Source organism: Betta splendens, chromosome 22 (assembly GCF_900634795.4).
Source record: "Betta splendens chromosome 22, fBetSpl5.4, whole genome shotgun sequence".
Classification (NCBI taxonomy): Eukaryota; Metazoa; Chordata; class Actinopteri; order Anabantiformes; family Osphronemidae; genus Betta; species Betta splendens.
Window position 1 is genome coordinate 6643798 of NC_040900.2, and position 15536 is coordinate 6659333.

General features: G+C 45.8%; 2 protein-coding genes across 3 annotated transcripts; one reads left to right on the forward strand and one right to left on the reverse strand.

The window, feature by feature from the left end:
• Positions 1-659: 659 nt before the first annotated feature.
• Positions 660-5604, forward strand: LOC114848964 (TLE family member 5-like). Of its 2 annotated transcripts, none has more exons than XM_029139903.3 (7): positions 660-870; positions 2251-2348; positions 2484-2547; positions 2672-2716; positions 2813-2875; positions 2954-3028; positions 3146-5604. In XM_029139903.3, the coding sequence occupies exons 1-7, from the start codon at positions 844-846 to the stop codon at positions 3383-3385; spliced, it is 612 nt and encodes a 203-aa protein (XP_028995736.1). In that variant the 5' UTR covers positions 660-843; the 3' UTR covers positions 3386-5604. The 2 variants fall into 2 exon arrangements, with proteins under 2 accessions (XP_028995736.1, XP_028995737.1); XM_029139904.3 differs by having other exon boundaries at positions 2263-2348.
• Positions 5605-6369: 765 nt separating this feature from the next.
• On the reverse strand, positions 6370-14955 carry plpp2a (phospholipid phosphatase 2a). The gene is made up of 6 exons (XM_029139902.3): positions 14585-14955; positions 8416-8567; positions 8084-8346; positions 7930-7987; positions 7457-7633; positions 6370-7167 (listed from the first exon to the last, which is right to left on the reverse strand). Exons 1-6 carry the CDS (start codon positions 14673-14675, stop codon positions 7018-7020), a joined length of 891 nt encoding a protein of 296 aa, XP_028995735.1. The 5' UTR covers positions 14676-14955; the 3' UTR covers positions 6370-7017.
• Positions 14956-15536: the final 581 nt, after the last annotated feature.

Below are 15536 nucleotides of genomic sequence, written 5' to 3' on the forward strand. Positions count from 1 at the left end.
TATTCTGTTTCCTAAAATGTATCAAAAAGTAACAACAATTCGGCTGGTGCATGTTACATAGTGAACTGCAACTGTCTGTCACAATTTTATTAACTCCCAAAAATGACCACAAGTTTCCATTGCACAAGTATTTCCAATGTTCATCTATCATTAGTCCTATTTCCAATTTAAGTTATACCATGTGTGTATGTTTTACTGTTATATAAGGGTTCCATTTACAAAAAACATCGTTTTTAAGATTACAACCTATATTGAAATTTATTGGCGGGTTGCCGCTGTACTGTGTCAGACGTTACAGGTCTTCTAAATGCCTGTTTTTATCCAGCAGTATAGCAGTTAGCAGTAGCTGGCCTTATACTGTAAAATGACGCCCTCTGCTGGTCAGTTGGTAAACTCATCTCACTTCCCTACTCATAGTTCCATTTTCGTCTTTTCAACAGAGATTTTTTTTTAAGAAAATAGTCGGCACTTTTGTTTTAGCAAAAAACATTTAGGTGTGATTTTGATTGATTCACATATAAATAGGATAAATCAAACAGACGTAAACATCTATATGATTTATATTCGTCTTCTTGTAAGAATATAACAATATTAAAGCAAAGTTTGCTCCCCCGCTTTGGTTTTTTTCATCGTGCTTAGCGTTTTCCGCCGCGCCGCGCCGCACCGCACCGCGCCGCTCCTGTTCGTTCCGCCGTTTTGACGTTCGCTAGCGTTACTCTAAACGATGACACAGTACAAAGTGCGAACGGCGTCTCCGATCGTTGAATAACATCTGGGGACCTGTTAGCCTAGCCAGCTTAGCCTCGTAATTCGAACGGAGCGAGGGAGAAACGCGCTGCTGACATGATGTTTCCCCAATCCAGGCACTCGGTAAGTTGCTAACGTTAGTTCAACTTGTCCCAGTTGGAGCAGGAGCGAGGCGAGAGCGGAGCTAACGCTAACGCTAGTTAGCACGGCGACAGCTGCAGGTATCCGTCAGCCCGTCTCACCGCGACGGTCACCGCGACGGTCCTCGCGACGGTCGCTTTGCTGCGGCGGACGAAATGCGTCGCCGTACGAAAGGCCCCGTGCGCGTAGCTTACTAGTTTGTGGCTAATTCGCACGCATTTAGCCGCTAACACGGCGTGTTGTTAGCTAGCGTCACTACACACAGCTAATGCGAGTGGATGGTTGAGTCTGTGGGAGCAGGTGAGCGCGTTATTCCGCTGTAGCTCCGTTCAGCCTCGCTCACCGCCCGTGTTCGGCACCTGAACAACCTGATGCTGTCCATTACAGCAGCTCCGGCATCGGATCAGCTTCTTTAAGGTCATCATTCCTGTCAGGAAGGTCATCATTCTGCTTCACATTTCCTACTAACCTTCACCATCTTAAATGAAGGCCTTTAAGGGCTCCAATAACTTCGAATACAGTCCAAAAAGCCCTGACCTACAAATACCAGACGAACTGTGCTGAATAATAATGGCACCAAGAAACACTATCCAGCTGGAAATTGGAAATAAGATGCATTGAAACGAATCAGTTTGGGTCCTAATCAGTTATAAACTGTATATTTAAAACCATGGCGAACTTGAGAGTGTTGGAAAAAAACAGCATCTGAACATATTGTTGGAAATGGCACTGTTAAATTACACGTTTAAGACAAAGTAAATACAGCAAATAGGACCCAGAGCAAGAAGTGAAGTCCTGCAGAAACATAGGTAAAATAAGAAATGCCAATAATGCAGGGACCACTGCAAGCATTTGCCACAGTGGTGTCATTCGACTGCCATGTCAGTCCCAGGCCACATGTCAAGTAGGTGTTAAAAACCTACAGACCGTACACACGGTATGGCTTGTGTGCTCTCGGTAGCCGGGTCCGCTTCGGACGATGCCAAATAGTCCTGTTCAGTGTGAGACATTTCCGAAGCCGCTGATTATTTTTGTTGATTAATTTTAATACAGTATGTGACCCGTATGTTCCTCTTTCTGTACTGGAGATCTGTAAAGACGGGGCAACAAGTGTGACGCCTTTGGTTTCAGGCTAAAGCTGCCTTTGTAAACACAACTGAAGCATAACAGCATTTAAAAGGGTTGTCACTTTTTTTTTACTGAACGCAGAGTTTTGTAGCTCTGGTTGAAAAGTCTCGATGTCTCCCCTTTGGTACGGTTTCATATTTTTGGTTTTGGTTGTTCGTTGGCTGGTTTAGAGGCAGCCGGGATCATTGTGGGGGTACTTCATGTGCATAAACTGATTATATTGTTGTGACCCAGTCGTCCTCTCAGTCCAGTCAAGCTCTCAAGTTCACCACTTCTGACTCCTGCGACCGCATCAAGGATGAGTTTCAGTTCCTTCAAGCGCAGTATCACAGGTATGCAATGACTGACACAGAAACTAAAAGACCTCAGTGATGCTTGTTTCTATTCTTGCTCTAAATGCTTCAGGTTTTCACTTGAACATTTCGGTTCAATCTGTGCACGACTGCTCTGTATGTTGTCTCTAACAGTTTGAAGTTGGAGTGTGATAAACTGGCATCTGAGAAGTCCGAGATGCAGCGCCATTATATCATGGTACGTCTGCTTTTGAATCAGGTCCCAGTAAAGAACCAAAGAATTAGTTATCAGCACTTTGAGGTAAATAAATGCAGAAAACATATGTATCATGTTCCTTCTCTCCCTGTCTTTGTACTTATAGTACTATGAAATGTCATATGGACTTAACATTGAAATGCACAAACAGGTGATCACCATCTCTTTTCTATCTCACTATCTTAAGTATCCCACATCTTGGTATTATTTTCGCTGACCTTTTTTCCATTCACGTCTTTCCTCGTAGGCTGAAATAGTAAAGAGACTGAATGGGATCTGTGCTCAGGTGCTGCCTTACCTGTCAAAGGAGGTAACGACACAAAGCACTATCATCTCTCTATTTGAGTTCTCACTTTTACAGGCTGATGCTGATGTCTCTGCGTTTTAGCATCAGCAGCAGGTCATGGGTGCCATAGAGAGCGCCAAGCAGGTCACGCTTCCTGACATGAACTCCATTATACGGGTGAGCGTCTCTAACCGTGAGCATAATGCTGCTGGGTTAGATCACCTTACTCTGGAACTACAGCGCTAAAATAAATCCCATAACCTGTACTCACATCTTTACCATCTCCGATTGCAGCAACAACTCCAAGTACAACACCTGTCCCAGCTTCAGGGCCTGGCCCTGCCTGTGGCCCCTCTGCCCCTGGGCCTCACTCCTCCCAGCCTGCCCGCCGTCTCCTCCAGCTCCGGCCTGCTCTCCCTCTCCTCCATCATGGCCAACTACTCCCACGGCCAGGCGCAAGTGGTGAAGGACGACAAGGCCCGAGACGCCGCTGAGAGAGCGCCCAGAGGGGAGGATGGGGACAAGTCAGACTAGTGCAGATACAGCGAGGTGGTTTGGAGGGGAAACCTGTTAATGTAACCGGAGACTGAGATGGGTCTGTCTGCCTTCTGCAGGGATGATCATGATGATGAGCAAGGGGGTTTTGGATGAGCACAGAATGAAACCGCTGATTGGCAGAGTGAGAAAAAGTGTTCTTAACATTTAGAGGTAATAGACAAAGTTCAGGCTTGTAGACTTTAAATGTTTTTTATTAAATGTAAGCCACTGTTGAGCCGAGGAGAAATACTACTGTAACAGCAGCCTCCCTTATGTGGGTCTGTCTGTCACAGGTTAATTTTTTTACTTTCTGTTGTGTAAAAGATTAATTTCCAATGTATTTTTTTTTAATCATCTTTAGTCCGTCCAATTGTTTTACTGAACACCGATAACATTAAATTATGAACTTTTTTCCAGAATGGAAAACACATTGGATACTGTTTATTGATGTACGTGGGAGCCAAATTTATATCTTGTCTGATGTAAAATGGGATGTTTTAAAGGGACGTCTCACTTTTCAGGTGCACTAAAACATTTATAAGCCCCACTCACCTGCTGTCTGACACTCTTTAAACGCCCTCTCATTACTCTAGCTGGTTACCTCACCCCCAACCAGATGTTTTCCCCACCCTCCCTTTCTCTCTGCTCCTAAAGTCTTACATTTGAACAGGATCTAAACTTTACAAGCCTTTTTTGTCTTCATTGTTTTTTAGTTTGTAACAAGTGATTCTGCCTTTTCTGTGTTTCAGCCATTTCTGGGTAGAATCCCGTCAGTTACTCGAGTTGTGCAAATGATAATTTGGTACAAACAGAACAATGCCCCAGCTCTGTGCTACATGCTGTCTACTTATCTGGATTGCAATCGTGTTTAAATTCAAGAAACATTGTTTGTTTGACTTTTCACATTCCATCCTAGCACAACAGGGAAAAAAATGAAAATCTGGTTTGAGTTCAAGACTATTATTGCTAAGTGCTATTAAGCAAAAACCTTTAGTAATGTAGATCGTTACAACATTTGTTTAACTGACTTCACCTTTACAGTATAAAGCAACAGTGAAGTGGTGACGCTAAGAAAGAAGTAGGAAATTGCTTTCCATTTACACACAGTTTAAGTATTTCACAGACGTCTCTGGCAGCTAATTCCAGTGAGATGGCAGCTAGTGGCGACGTTGCCGCTGTCTGTAGATATAATTAGCCCCACATCTTGGATCGTGTCACTATTGCAGCATGAACAGGGCCCAATAATGACCAAAAGACAGTAGACCATTGGTAAAAGAATGATGATGCTATTTCATGAGTCTAACACCTTAGACTAATGTAATGTGAGATTTCGTTTTGCAGGAACTCAGCTAATTAGTGTGTAGTTTGGCTCTGGGCTTTGGTTTGATCATGATGATGATGGACCAGCTGTGAAACAGCTCCAAGACCTTAACCTGACAAAACAATACAACTACTACTGGTGTTGTTGGAAACACGTTTTATTTTGTAGCTTAAATATCCAGTCGAATTGTTGAAATGTGTTTTATGTTTGTTCCAACTGTAAAGACGATGCTATAATACTGTGTAAATAGCGTGGGTTATGATGACGTGGAGCGAGCACACGGCTAATGGTTCACGGGATGCAGCAGAGGGCAGCAGTCCTCTCTCCATGCTACCAGGACTGACACATAGGCACCTGATGGCTCAGTGTGTTGGCGCTGGGAGAGCTTTGACTGAGCACATCTGAGATTAGAGCCCATTTTGTTCTAGGACGCTTTGGCTAAATGTAAAACTTAAGTTTGTCGCGACCTGTGCTGAAGAGTTTCCCACCCTGAGGATTCGACTTCATTATACTGAGTGGGAGCACTCTCTATACTGACGTCGGTCTATGTAGAAACCCGCCTTTAGCAAACTATGAATGGTGTGTGTGTTTTTGGTGTGAAGGGCCAATTTGTATACATAATGAATATATCAATATACATATTTTTAAAGCATTTTTGTATGTTTCAAAGCTGCTTTTTAACGTGTGTATCATGGAAGACTTTAATGTTGTACGTGTGCATTACCGGCCTACAGTTGAGAGGCACAATGTTGTAAACCACATTGTCTTGCCTGTTTTTGTTTGTTTTTCTCTCTCTCTCTCTCTCTCTCTCTCGCATTCTTTAAATAGGCAGTAACGAACTTTTAGCAGTAAGGAAGCTTCTCTGGTGCCTTACAAATAAAAGACGTGAGTGAGAGTCGTCATTGTGTCTTCTGCTGGTACAAAAAAGGCAACAGTAAAAGACAAATTGACTCAGTTCAGAGTCATGAAATGTAGCTTTTGAAGCTGGTAAAAATGCTCAATAATCGACTCATTCATCTGCATGAAACATGTCTCAGTACTTTACTAGGACATAAATGAATGTCTTCGCTTGGAATGCAGGCAAATGTAGTGGCTCTCAGCGCATAACCCTAAGTATTATTTTGAAGTTGTCTAATAATGGCTAAAATGTTATCTTATCTAAATCTGGTGGACGCGCTGACAAACAACAGACGATCACAGAGCTCTTTCTCAGCTCAGCCTCATGTAAGAACTTTAAAAAAGGGTTTAGCGTGCGTACAGCTCATGTTCTGACACTGAGGAATCCCATAACTGTCAGCAGCATGTCCAGACACGAGCCCTACGTCAGCATCCAGCCCTGTGTTCTGCAACAATACAGAGTAAAGAAGAGCACAAAGGCAACAAAATAAAACACACCAGTTCCTGGATAATAAGCATGCTGGAAGCAAATGGGCCGAAGAACATACATGAGCACAGGATGTGCAGGTCTGCTGCAGGTTAGAGCCAAAGTGTTTAGCCTGGACCTGAGGAATCTCAGTTCCAGTTGTGAGCAAGGTTATAAACACATCTACAAAATGTCCTTTTAAAATCAACAGGAAATAATTAGGAATAATGCGAAACCATTGTTCCTAGTTTTACCATAATCTCAGTTGTTTTGATACATACACTACAGTGGTAGTGATACATTCTTAAAAGCTACAGTTTATTAGATGCTGTTATAAATTTATAAATGAAATAAAATGTTAGGACTATACATCATTTATGTATATGAGAGTTAAAACAGTCTGTTTCAGGTACACACCTTGTAAAAAAGAAATCTGCAGAGAGAAATGATACTGTAAGTGTCAGGGACACCAGGCGTGATCGAGCTCCAGTGTTGGTACAACGACATTTGACTGCAACAAAGTAAGAAAAAAAAAAAAGCACATTCAGTCTCCACGTTTTTGTCCAAAAAGTCTTTGGTTGCCGTTCAAAACCTCACAGAGCGCTAAAGTATAACTTTATGATTCAACATTCAGGATAAAATCTGCAGGAAATATGGTAAAATGTACATAAAAATTGCACAGTGTTATATAAAAAAAAAACAAAAAAATCAAATCACTCTTACTCATGCAGATACTTTTGCAACACACACACGCCCACACACATACACACATACACACACACACACACATACACACACACGCCAACAGGTTTTTTTATAGCAAGTCATCTCCATGTTGAGCAGGTCTGGTCTGGTTTTTCAATCGAGTGTTTACAGCGCACATTTTTGTTTTGTTTTTTCATAAGTCTCATCCTTGTGGCGATGGACCTGCTCTCAGACATTCATTCATACAGTCCCAGTGTAGTTGTAGTGGTTCCCGTGCTGCGACTCCGGCGGCTGTGGGCTGGGTTTGCGCTCCAGATGCTCCGTCTCCGGCGTGTCCGGTTGCGTGCAGGGTGAAGGTCGCTGCTTAAAGAAATCCGACACGTATTTGACCTGAGACAACACAGGACAGGGTGTCACTGACACTGAAAGTTCACTGTGGGGGTTTGGTTAAACACGTGATGGACTGCTGGGATCATCATGTGTCAAAACCAAGCTCTTTGCCATGAAACAACCTACTGACCTACTTTCCGCTTTAAAGACATTTATTTTGAATTAAAGGCTGAGGGGCGGGACTTTGCTCAGATTCCTAACTGGGATCAAAGTAATAGTGGTCAGAATGGAACTCAAGCAGATGATCTATTACATTCGGACAATCGGACACTTGAGTAGAGGCACTCACGATGAGCACGGCTATGAGCGCTCCCTGCAGCAGTCCCACCAGCACGTCGCTCCAGTGGTGTTTGAAGTCAGAGACCCGCGTGTAGGCCACGTACAGGGAGAAAGACACCAGGAAGAACTGGATGGTCGGTCGCACCAGCCGCGTCCACTTCCCCTGCATCCTGGCCTGGACGTACAGCTGAACGCACAACAACCCATCAGTCAAGTGAGATTTTCCATTTACGCCACTGAGATTTTCCTATTATACTTCCATTGTGTCCTCATGAATCATATAAAACTACCATGAGAATTGATTTGAATGAAAACTGATGCCCGAAGCAGGGAATGACGCAGAGACTGCAGCGCTTCAGACACACTTTTGTCGTCTTCCGGCCATTGTGCGGCGCGCGGCCTTTCAACAATGGTGTTGAAGGCCCCGCTCACGGGCGTTTTTGCTCAACTCACATTTCAGGCAAATCACAATGGCGCACTCACCGACAGGAAGAGCATGCAGTACATCCCGAAGGACGAGTGGCCGGAGTAGAACGATAACCTGGGGAGAACAGTCATGGAATCAGCCACGGCACCAAAAGGGCTGCAGACCAAACCTGGGCCGACATGAGGGAGGGGGAGAGTGAGGCGCACCCACCTGGACTCGGTCACGTTGCGAGGGCTACCGGTGCAGTTGATCTGCAGCAGGTAACCGTGGCAACTGACCGGCGCGCACACCGATAGGAAGTTGGGACGAGGGCGCCCTATGGTGAACTTGGCCAAGTCGGTGAGCGACTGACTGACGGCGCCGCCGAACATGAAGGTGCCCACCACCTTGTAGAGGGCCGACAGGTACTGGTTGAACTGGGAGTTGGAGTGGAGCCGCTTGGTGTGCACCAGGTAGGCCTCCCCCGTGGTGATCTGTTGGGCCGAGAGGCGAGATGAGGACCCGGACTTCGGCTTCTATCAACGCGTGAGACGGCGACTCACAATGACAATGGAGCAGATGATGGTGACTGCAGCCATGGTGCCGTGGGAGATGGTGTCCTTCCTGTACGGGTAGCTGATGCTCTTGTCGTCGCAGTCGATTCCCCGCTGGTAGGGGCTGAACATCAGCGTCAGGATGGCCGACGGCAGGGCGGCTGGCGAGAGAACAGAGGGCCGGGTCACAAATCCAATGAGAAAAGCATAACTGGTGCACCCAGGTTTCTGTTGTTGTGGTAGTGAGGGGCCGAGGGGCCGAGGATCCGCCCAGCGAGCAGCCAGGCACCGCAGCGCGCACAAAGCGCAGCTCAGGAAACAGCTGAGAACACACTGATGGATGGATCTACTGGCCCGACTCGGCCAAGTGAATTAACTTGTCATCGGCGGAGCTCAGTGACAGCGGCTTCACCCCTGCACGTCCCATTTACTCCTCACAGAGGAAGTGGCCCGTCACCACGGGAACGCGGAGGACGAGACCGCCGCGACCTTTAGCACTGGGGCGATGTTTAAACAGCGGAGGGGCCTGGGAGCCGAAGACTGGGAGGACACACTCAGACCCGGAAACCCAGGAGTTATTTTAAATAGATACGTAATAAAAACAACTTTTATTTTGTAGATACTGTACAACACGAAATTCTAAATCTGAGCAGGACAATAGTGTGATGTCAAAGGCTTCTGCACTCTATCCTGTTTACAAGAGGCTGCTGAAGCTCATAAGTCAGAGAAGTGGATGTTTTCCTAAGCTGGTCCTGTATATTTACTGCCGACCCGGCGCTAACAGATCGTTTCCTTCCTCCCGAGTGCGTGACCGTCGCTCCGACACGCGGGACTAAGTGAAACCACATGAGGATACATGCGGGCAGAGTAAAACATGTGGCAGGTGATTGTGACAGGGTAATTCCCGCGTGAGCTCACGTGCGCGTGTATGGATGTGGTGGATCGGGAGCGCGAGGTCACGGACGCCGGCTCAGTCGGTCCCGTGTGAGCACGTAGCCATGAGTGCTCCTTATTTGCCCTAGTTTTACTTTGACAGTGAGGATGCGTTCAACAACAGAGCTCAGAGACACAAAAGCAGAAGCTTAATGATATCTGACTCCAAACACATCTGGATGAAGTCATTGTAGTTCGTTCCATTGGAATGTGAAAATGAAGAATAACTTAAACATGAGTCAAGCTGCTCATAAACGATAAATACGGTGCAGGGGATGCTGAACAGTGCTTTTATTTGCAAGTTGCAGCCTCACAGGCACAGGGATGGTGTTAGACTAGGCTCTAAACCAGAACATGTCCCCTTTTGTACTGTAAGTAGCTACTGGTAACGATGACAGGCAGCTTCCTCATTAGCCTCCATTCCGAGGACGAACGCAATCTGCTGCTCACATCTCAGATCGTTATTCCACGTGGCCGAGCGTGATCCCAGCGCCTCCTTGATGCGACGCCCGTCCGCGTGGGATGATATTTAGATAAGCGGAGTCTCTGGCGGCTCCACACGGTCGGGGCGGATACGAGAGCGTGGGGCATCAAAACACACAAAGCTAAGCTTATCTAGCGACAGCACTGGCCAGGAAGTTGATCTCTCTCCGCAGCAACCGCGGTCCAAAAGGTTCTGGGAGCAGAGCCCACGGCCGGCTCTCGCCTGTTTTTATCCGCTCTATTATTACAGAGGGCCTGCTATGTTTATTATGCTTTGCCGCGGGGGCGACCTCAAGCTGGGGGCGTGCAAGGGTTCATCCCCCACGTTGATGCATTTGTTCCACAAAGGCTCAAAGCTGCATTTGCTGCTAAAGGTATCTGCTAAATACTGGTCTTAAGCCATGAGTTCACATTAAGCATTAGATTAGATGATTACGGTTGATCTGGACGAGGAGCCAAAGCCTGGTTCAGTCATGAAACAACAACAGACCTAAATGTCACAGGCCAATAATAGCGCAGCACGTAAATCCCCCTAAAGGCTCAGGAAAACAAAGGAAAAGGCCAAAATAATATGATCACACTTTATTGGTGGGAAATGTTGAATATGAATAATGGCAGTTTGATGGGAATATATTTCATTGCTAACACTTCCTCGTCCTTAACCCTTTCCTTTATTCCTTCCTTATTACCTACTTCCTTCCCCACTTGTCCCACCCAGCATGTTTCCTTAGCTCTTAAATTGATCTAATCAGTGAAAGCAAACGCTAAACTGTCCTCATCATCACTACTTTGACGGTTTACTACAAAAATAAATTTCTTAGATACATTTGTGGATTTGAGTTCGTACTATCATTGCTGGAGAAAGTGTTTTAGATGTGAATCTTCTGTTGACTTTACATTTAATCCATGGATTGTTCCAGCAGAACCTGCACATACAGTGTTGCTGCTGAGAGGAGAAAAAAAAAAAAAGAAAAAAAAAAGGAAGATGGGCCAAGTATAGATTTACACTTTCACAATAGCTTCTGAAGACAGTTCAGGCCCGATTCCACTTGAGATAAACATGGTGGAACCTTGGACAGCACCGCTTCCTGTTGACCTCTGACCTCCCGGGAAGTGGAAGTGTTCCTGTTATTCTGCTCTCGAGAAGAAGCTGGGTCACTGTCGCTGTCTTTCTCGAGAAAAGAATTACTCAGACACCATAATGTGAACATTTGTTTGGCGCCTGCGTGTGAAAGCGCAGCAGACGACTGCGAGGTTTGCGGTCGGTTTTGTGGACAGACAGGGGTTCGCGACCGCTGGTCCACGTCGCACCGAGCTGCTCAAAACTCCAGCATGACACTTCCTTTGTGTCTTATCGGAACATTTGAGCCCCATCGGCTCCGTCGACTCCGAGTTGCTTTCTTGTGGCGTATCAGTATTTGTGCGTTTCCAGGAGCATTGTCGAGCCAAGGAAAGTGCATCACTTCTTGTTGACTTTTTCCTGGGAAAGTCCTCGCGTTAAAAACCTCTTTCTGGTTGCATCCGCTGCGTCGCTGTAGCAAAACCTTGGAAGGCTTCAGCCTCACAGTCCTAAACAGTGTTTGCTCTGGAATGCATTGTCTACTTTTATGTCTCCAAAAGGACCATTTTAATTAGTTAGCACTAGCGTTTCATAGCATTAATTGTTGAGTGCACTGCAGTGTCCCACTAGAATAATTTCTTTTGTTAATAAATTAGGTTTGATCAATACTCAACATTTTACATATTCTTTATCATATTTGTCATGTTTGGAACTTTTGTAAAGAATATTTCTAGTAATCTCACTCACTGGCCACTTTATTAGGTACCATTACTGTCTAATTCAACCAAGTGTCCAAACCTGTCATTCACTGCACTTTAAGGGTTTTCAGATTGAAGCTGCAGCTTCTTGTTTTCTGTGGTCCTGAGAGCATCTCACCTTCTCCTCACTGTGGGTAACAAGCCGTCGCCTGTGACGCTACGCGGTCACAGACATTACTGCTCGGAAAAAAGCCCCCCCGGCTCCACAATATGGCTTCAAAACAGCAGTAGTTAAACCTGTGCTGCAGTAAAATGAGTGGATGTAGCACTTGTCATAGACAGAAACTACATAAAACAAATCTCCAGTGAAGTAGAGCGTGAGCCTCATACAGTGACTTTAAACCTACAGACTGTGTAGTGAAGTGAAAGTGTCTTCTGAAAATCGCTCATGGCGTGTGTGGTGGGTTTTACAGGCAGCGGCGTCTCTCTTTTACTTTCGTGCAGAAATGAGCTGAAGTCAACCACTTGCGCTGTGGCGCACTGAGATGTGCTGGTTTCAAAGTGTTGAGACAACAGCAGCTGTAACTGTTAAAGCCTAAATAATTAACGGCCGTTGGATGATTGGGTTGATTTAATTCCCAATAAAAGCGCAAAAAAAAAAAAGTTATTTCACCCTCATCAAATGTTAAATTAAAAAACTGAATGTGATTGAACCCCTCATTAAATTCAAACAACTGACACCTAAACAACTGGTGTTGCTTTTTTATTTTTGTCTCCTATATTTTGCACTGGTTTACAAAAACAGCCACTGTCTCACACATGGTTAACACCAACATCCCATTTTATCCAGAAGTGTGTCAAACGCAACACACAAGCTGCATGTTACAGCATGTCCATGACCAGACATTAGTTTTATGACTCAAAGCAAAAACGTTATTGTTTAAAGAATGTGAACGTATCTGCTCCCCCAGAACCAGAACACGCTTCCTTGCACATAGAGCATTAAAACAGGAACAAAGGGGACGATCGGTCATAAATTGTACCGGTAATTAAAGCGCAATCGTGTCAGTGACCTCTGTGCAGCTGATAAGAGGAGCGACGAACGGCTCCACTCCTGCCGAGGGACCGGCGCTGAGACCAAGACAAACAGCTGTGTCACATCTGAGAGCGCGCGGCTCCGTCTGAGGGCCTTTGTGAAGGTCCGTGGCCTAAATAACAGGAAGCAGAAGGTTTTTCTAAACAATACTGACAATGCTTGAAAAAAAAAATGCCATCGCGTTTTGTATATAACATGACAAAATGTGTTATTTCTAGCCAATAAACCACTTCCTGCTGGAATGCACAGGGTCAGGTCTTATCACGGCATTCAGTGGGCGTTACACGAGATGTCATCACAACCATAATTACACGTCACATGTGGAGCGGCACCTATCAGCCGACCAGGAGGCATCTGGAAAAACGTGGCCGAACTTCAGCAGCAGAAAAAAAAAAAAAACACACAAGGAGGAAAGAAGCTAAATGAGCGTGTTAATAGGCAGCAGGACAGGCTCAAGCCAAACTATGATCTGAACTCAGGCCTAACCTGTGTGTGTGTGTGTGTGTGTGTGTGTGTGATGTGCACTTTCTAACTGCGTGTATCTGCTGATCGGTGCCAGGTCTCGGTGTATAATAATGGCAGGATGGAGGTTTGGCTGCAGAGAGGAAGAGGGAGAAATGGAACACGGGGCAGATCCACAGATCAGTTACAATCGGGACATTCAGCACATTCCTACTGGATCAGCGCTCCCCCTGAATATAAAAGCTCCCGGACTCTGTGTTTACATCATTAAACAAAATCTGATCGATTCGTTTTCCAGCATCCAGATACAGAAGACAAAAGAACGACCCAGTAAAAGGAAGCAGTTAAATCCATCATCAATAAATAAAACGAATGCAGCAAATACACACATCTGCAAATAAAGACTAGATGTAAACAATAGTTTCAGTTTTAATGGCGTGTGAATTACTTTCACGCTTGTTCACACCACCAACGTTAGGCACAGACCCATCCAGTCGTTAATCACCGCAACCAGCGATGCCACGTGTTTGATTTCAAAACCGCAGCCTTTGATGTGGACGGAGAGCTTGGAGAATTAAATCCTCGTGTACAGAAACGGGCCCTGACGACGGAATCCTCGACAGCGTAGAGCGGCTTAGAAAGTAGGACGGCCATTATCATTGCGTTCATGGAGGCAGATGTTGGTTTTACTGGGATCTCGCTGCAGGAGGAACTCCAGTTGAGCCGGGTTTTCACACCTCGGACCTCTTACAAAAAAATAATAAGCGGATCGACGCTCCTGTGCCAACATGGGCGTCTGGAAGGTGTCAGGTCTGCAAATGGGCTCATGGCATCGTGAAAGAGGCCGAGCAAGTCGCGACAAGCTGCTTTTGTCTTCGCTCTGCTACAGAGGCCACGCTGAGCAGAGCAGACGCCTGATCCGCTGCTTCCAAAACAGGATTTTCTCTATCACACGCACAGATTCACCGCCGGTGAACTTTGCGCTTCCTCCCTGACGCTGCGCAAAAAAAGCAGAAGAACGGGGCCAAAAGGTGCAGGAAGGAAAACGCGGATCCGTCCACAGCATGGACATTATTCATCCGTGTATGGACTCACAACAAACTCAACCTGGGTTCCGCTGGCACGTAAACATAAGTCACCAGTGAAATCTCAGCGGGTGTTGGGAAAGAATGGCCTGTTCCGGCAACGCGGCGCAATGACGGCTCGTCTAATTGTTTAATTGGCCTCACGGTGCACTGTACATTCATTGTATCCACCGTGGGTCTTTTGCAACAGGCCATTGTGCAAATCGCACTATATGCGACACGGGCAGTAAATCGTGCGTGTGAGTGGGAGGGTTGGGCAACAACAAGTGTAATTTAATTATTATTCTGGAGTTTTGCGCCACTGGCCCCTATACATTATCACCCATACGGCGGCGACGAGAGTGAGAAGCGTGAGACTCACCTACGAACACACAGAGAATATCCGCCCCGATCAGAAGCAGCTTCTTGCCCTGCTCCGACATGTTCGCTCCGATGTCATTCCAAAACGGCATGTGGCTCAGAAACACCTGGCGGCGGCACGAGAAGGTGAAAGGCTCGGGACGCGTCGGCCCTGCTCGTCTTCCGCCTCTGCTCGTGCGCCCTACCTGCGTCCGTGTGCGCCGCTTCAGGTGAGCGGGGCAGGACGGCGGGGCTGCGCGCGCGGGTTTAGTGCGGCTCCTTGCTTTCCTCACGCGCGTGGAGGGCGAGAGCGCGTCTTCTCACGCGGACAGCGCATCAGAACCTGGCGCACTGGGCTCGTCGCTCCAACTCTCCCCCCCCGCTGATATGAGGGAGGATCCCCTTAACTTTCTCCTCTACGCGAATCCTGCTGTACCACGTGGTTTAACGTGGTAGAGACACACCCATCGTCACCTCAGATGCGGCAGGACTACTTGTGCTGTAGAACTAGTCAGGAGCTGCCAGCTTCTCAGAGGAAAGGAGTATTTTTACAAGTGTGTCTGTGTCAAGGGAAAATTTAGAGTAACTCTGAAATTACTAAATTATTACCAGATTCTTCTGTCTATTAGTGGAGATTAAATCCATAAAAAATGATAATTTCTCTATACAAAACCCTCTATAAAAATCTTACAATTTAAGTTTTGTACATTAAAGTTATTTGACCATAATAATTTAATTTTAAGGCTATATTATACGTTTTGTGGCAGGAATCAGCTGTTATAGTGTGTGTGTATATAGACACAGGAAGTTTGGGGGGAAGTTCCTTAATCAAATAAATAGATCTGATCTGTTCAGTCACGGAGCTTGTCACTCAGTGTGAATCAAAGGCTTTAATGATTCTCTGCTGGTGAGAGGAAGATCTCTGCTGTTAGTGTGCAATTATCAGCATGTATTAATCTATATAACTTAACGTC

What these genes read in the sequence shown, in the direction of transcription:
- LOC114848964 (XM_029139903.3), top strand. Translation starts at nt 844, where the DNA reads ATGATGTTTCCCCAATCCAGGCACTCG. An exon ending in TTCCCCAATCCAGGCACTCG is followed by an intron (nt 871 to 2,250) that starts GTAAGTTGCTAA and finishes GTTGTGACCCAG; the next exon opens with TCGTCCTCTCAGTCCAGTCA. An exon ending in TGCAGCGCCATTATATCATG is followed by an intron (nt 2,548 to 2,671) that starts GTACGTCTGCTT and finishes TTGTACTTATAG; the next exon opens with TACTATGAAATGTCATATGG.
- plpp2a (XM_029139902.3), bottom strand. Translation starts at nt 14,675, where the DNA reads ATGCCGTTTTGGAATGACATCGGAGCGAACATGTCGGAGCAGGGCAAG. An exon ending in TATTCTCTGTGTGTTCGTAG is followed by an intron (nt 8,568 to 14,584) that starts GTGAGTCTCACG and finishes TTCTCTCGCCAG; the next exon opens with CCGCCCTGCCGTCGGCCATC. An exon ending in CGCTCATAGCCGTGCTCATC is followed by an intron (nt 7,168 to 7,456) that starts GTGAGTGCCTCT and finishes GTGTTGTCTCAG; the next exon opens with GTCAAATACGTGTCGGATTT.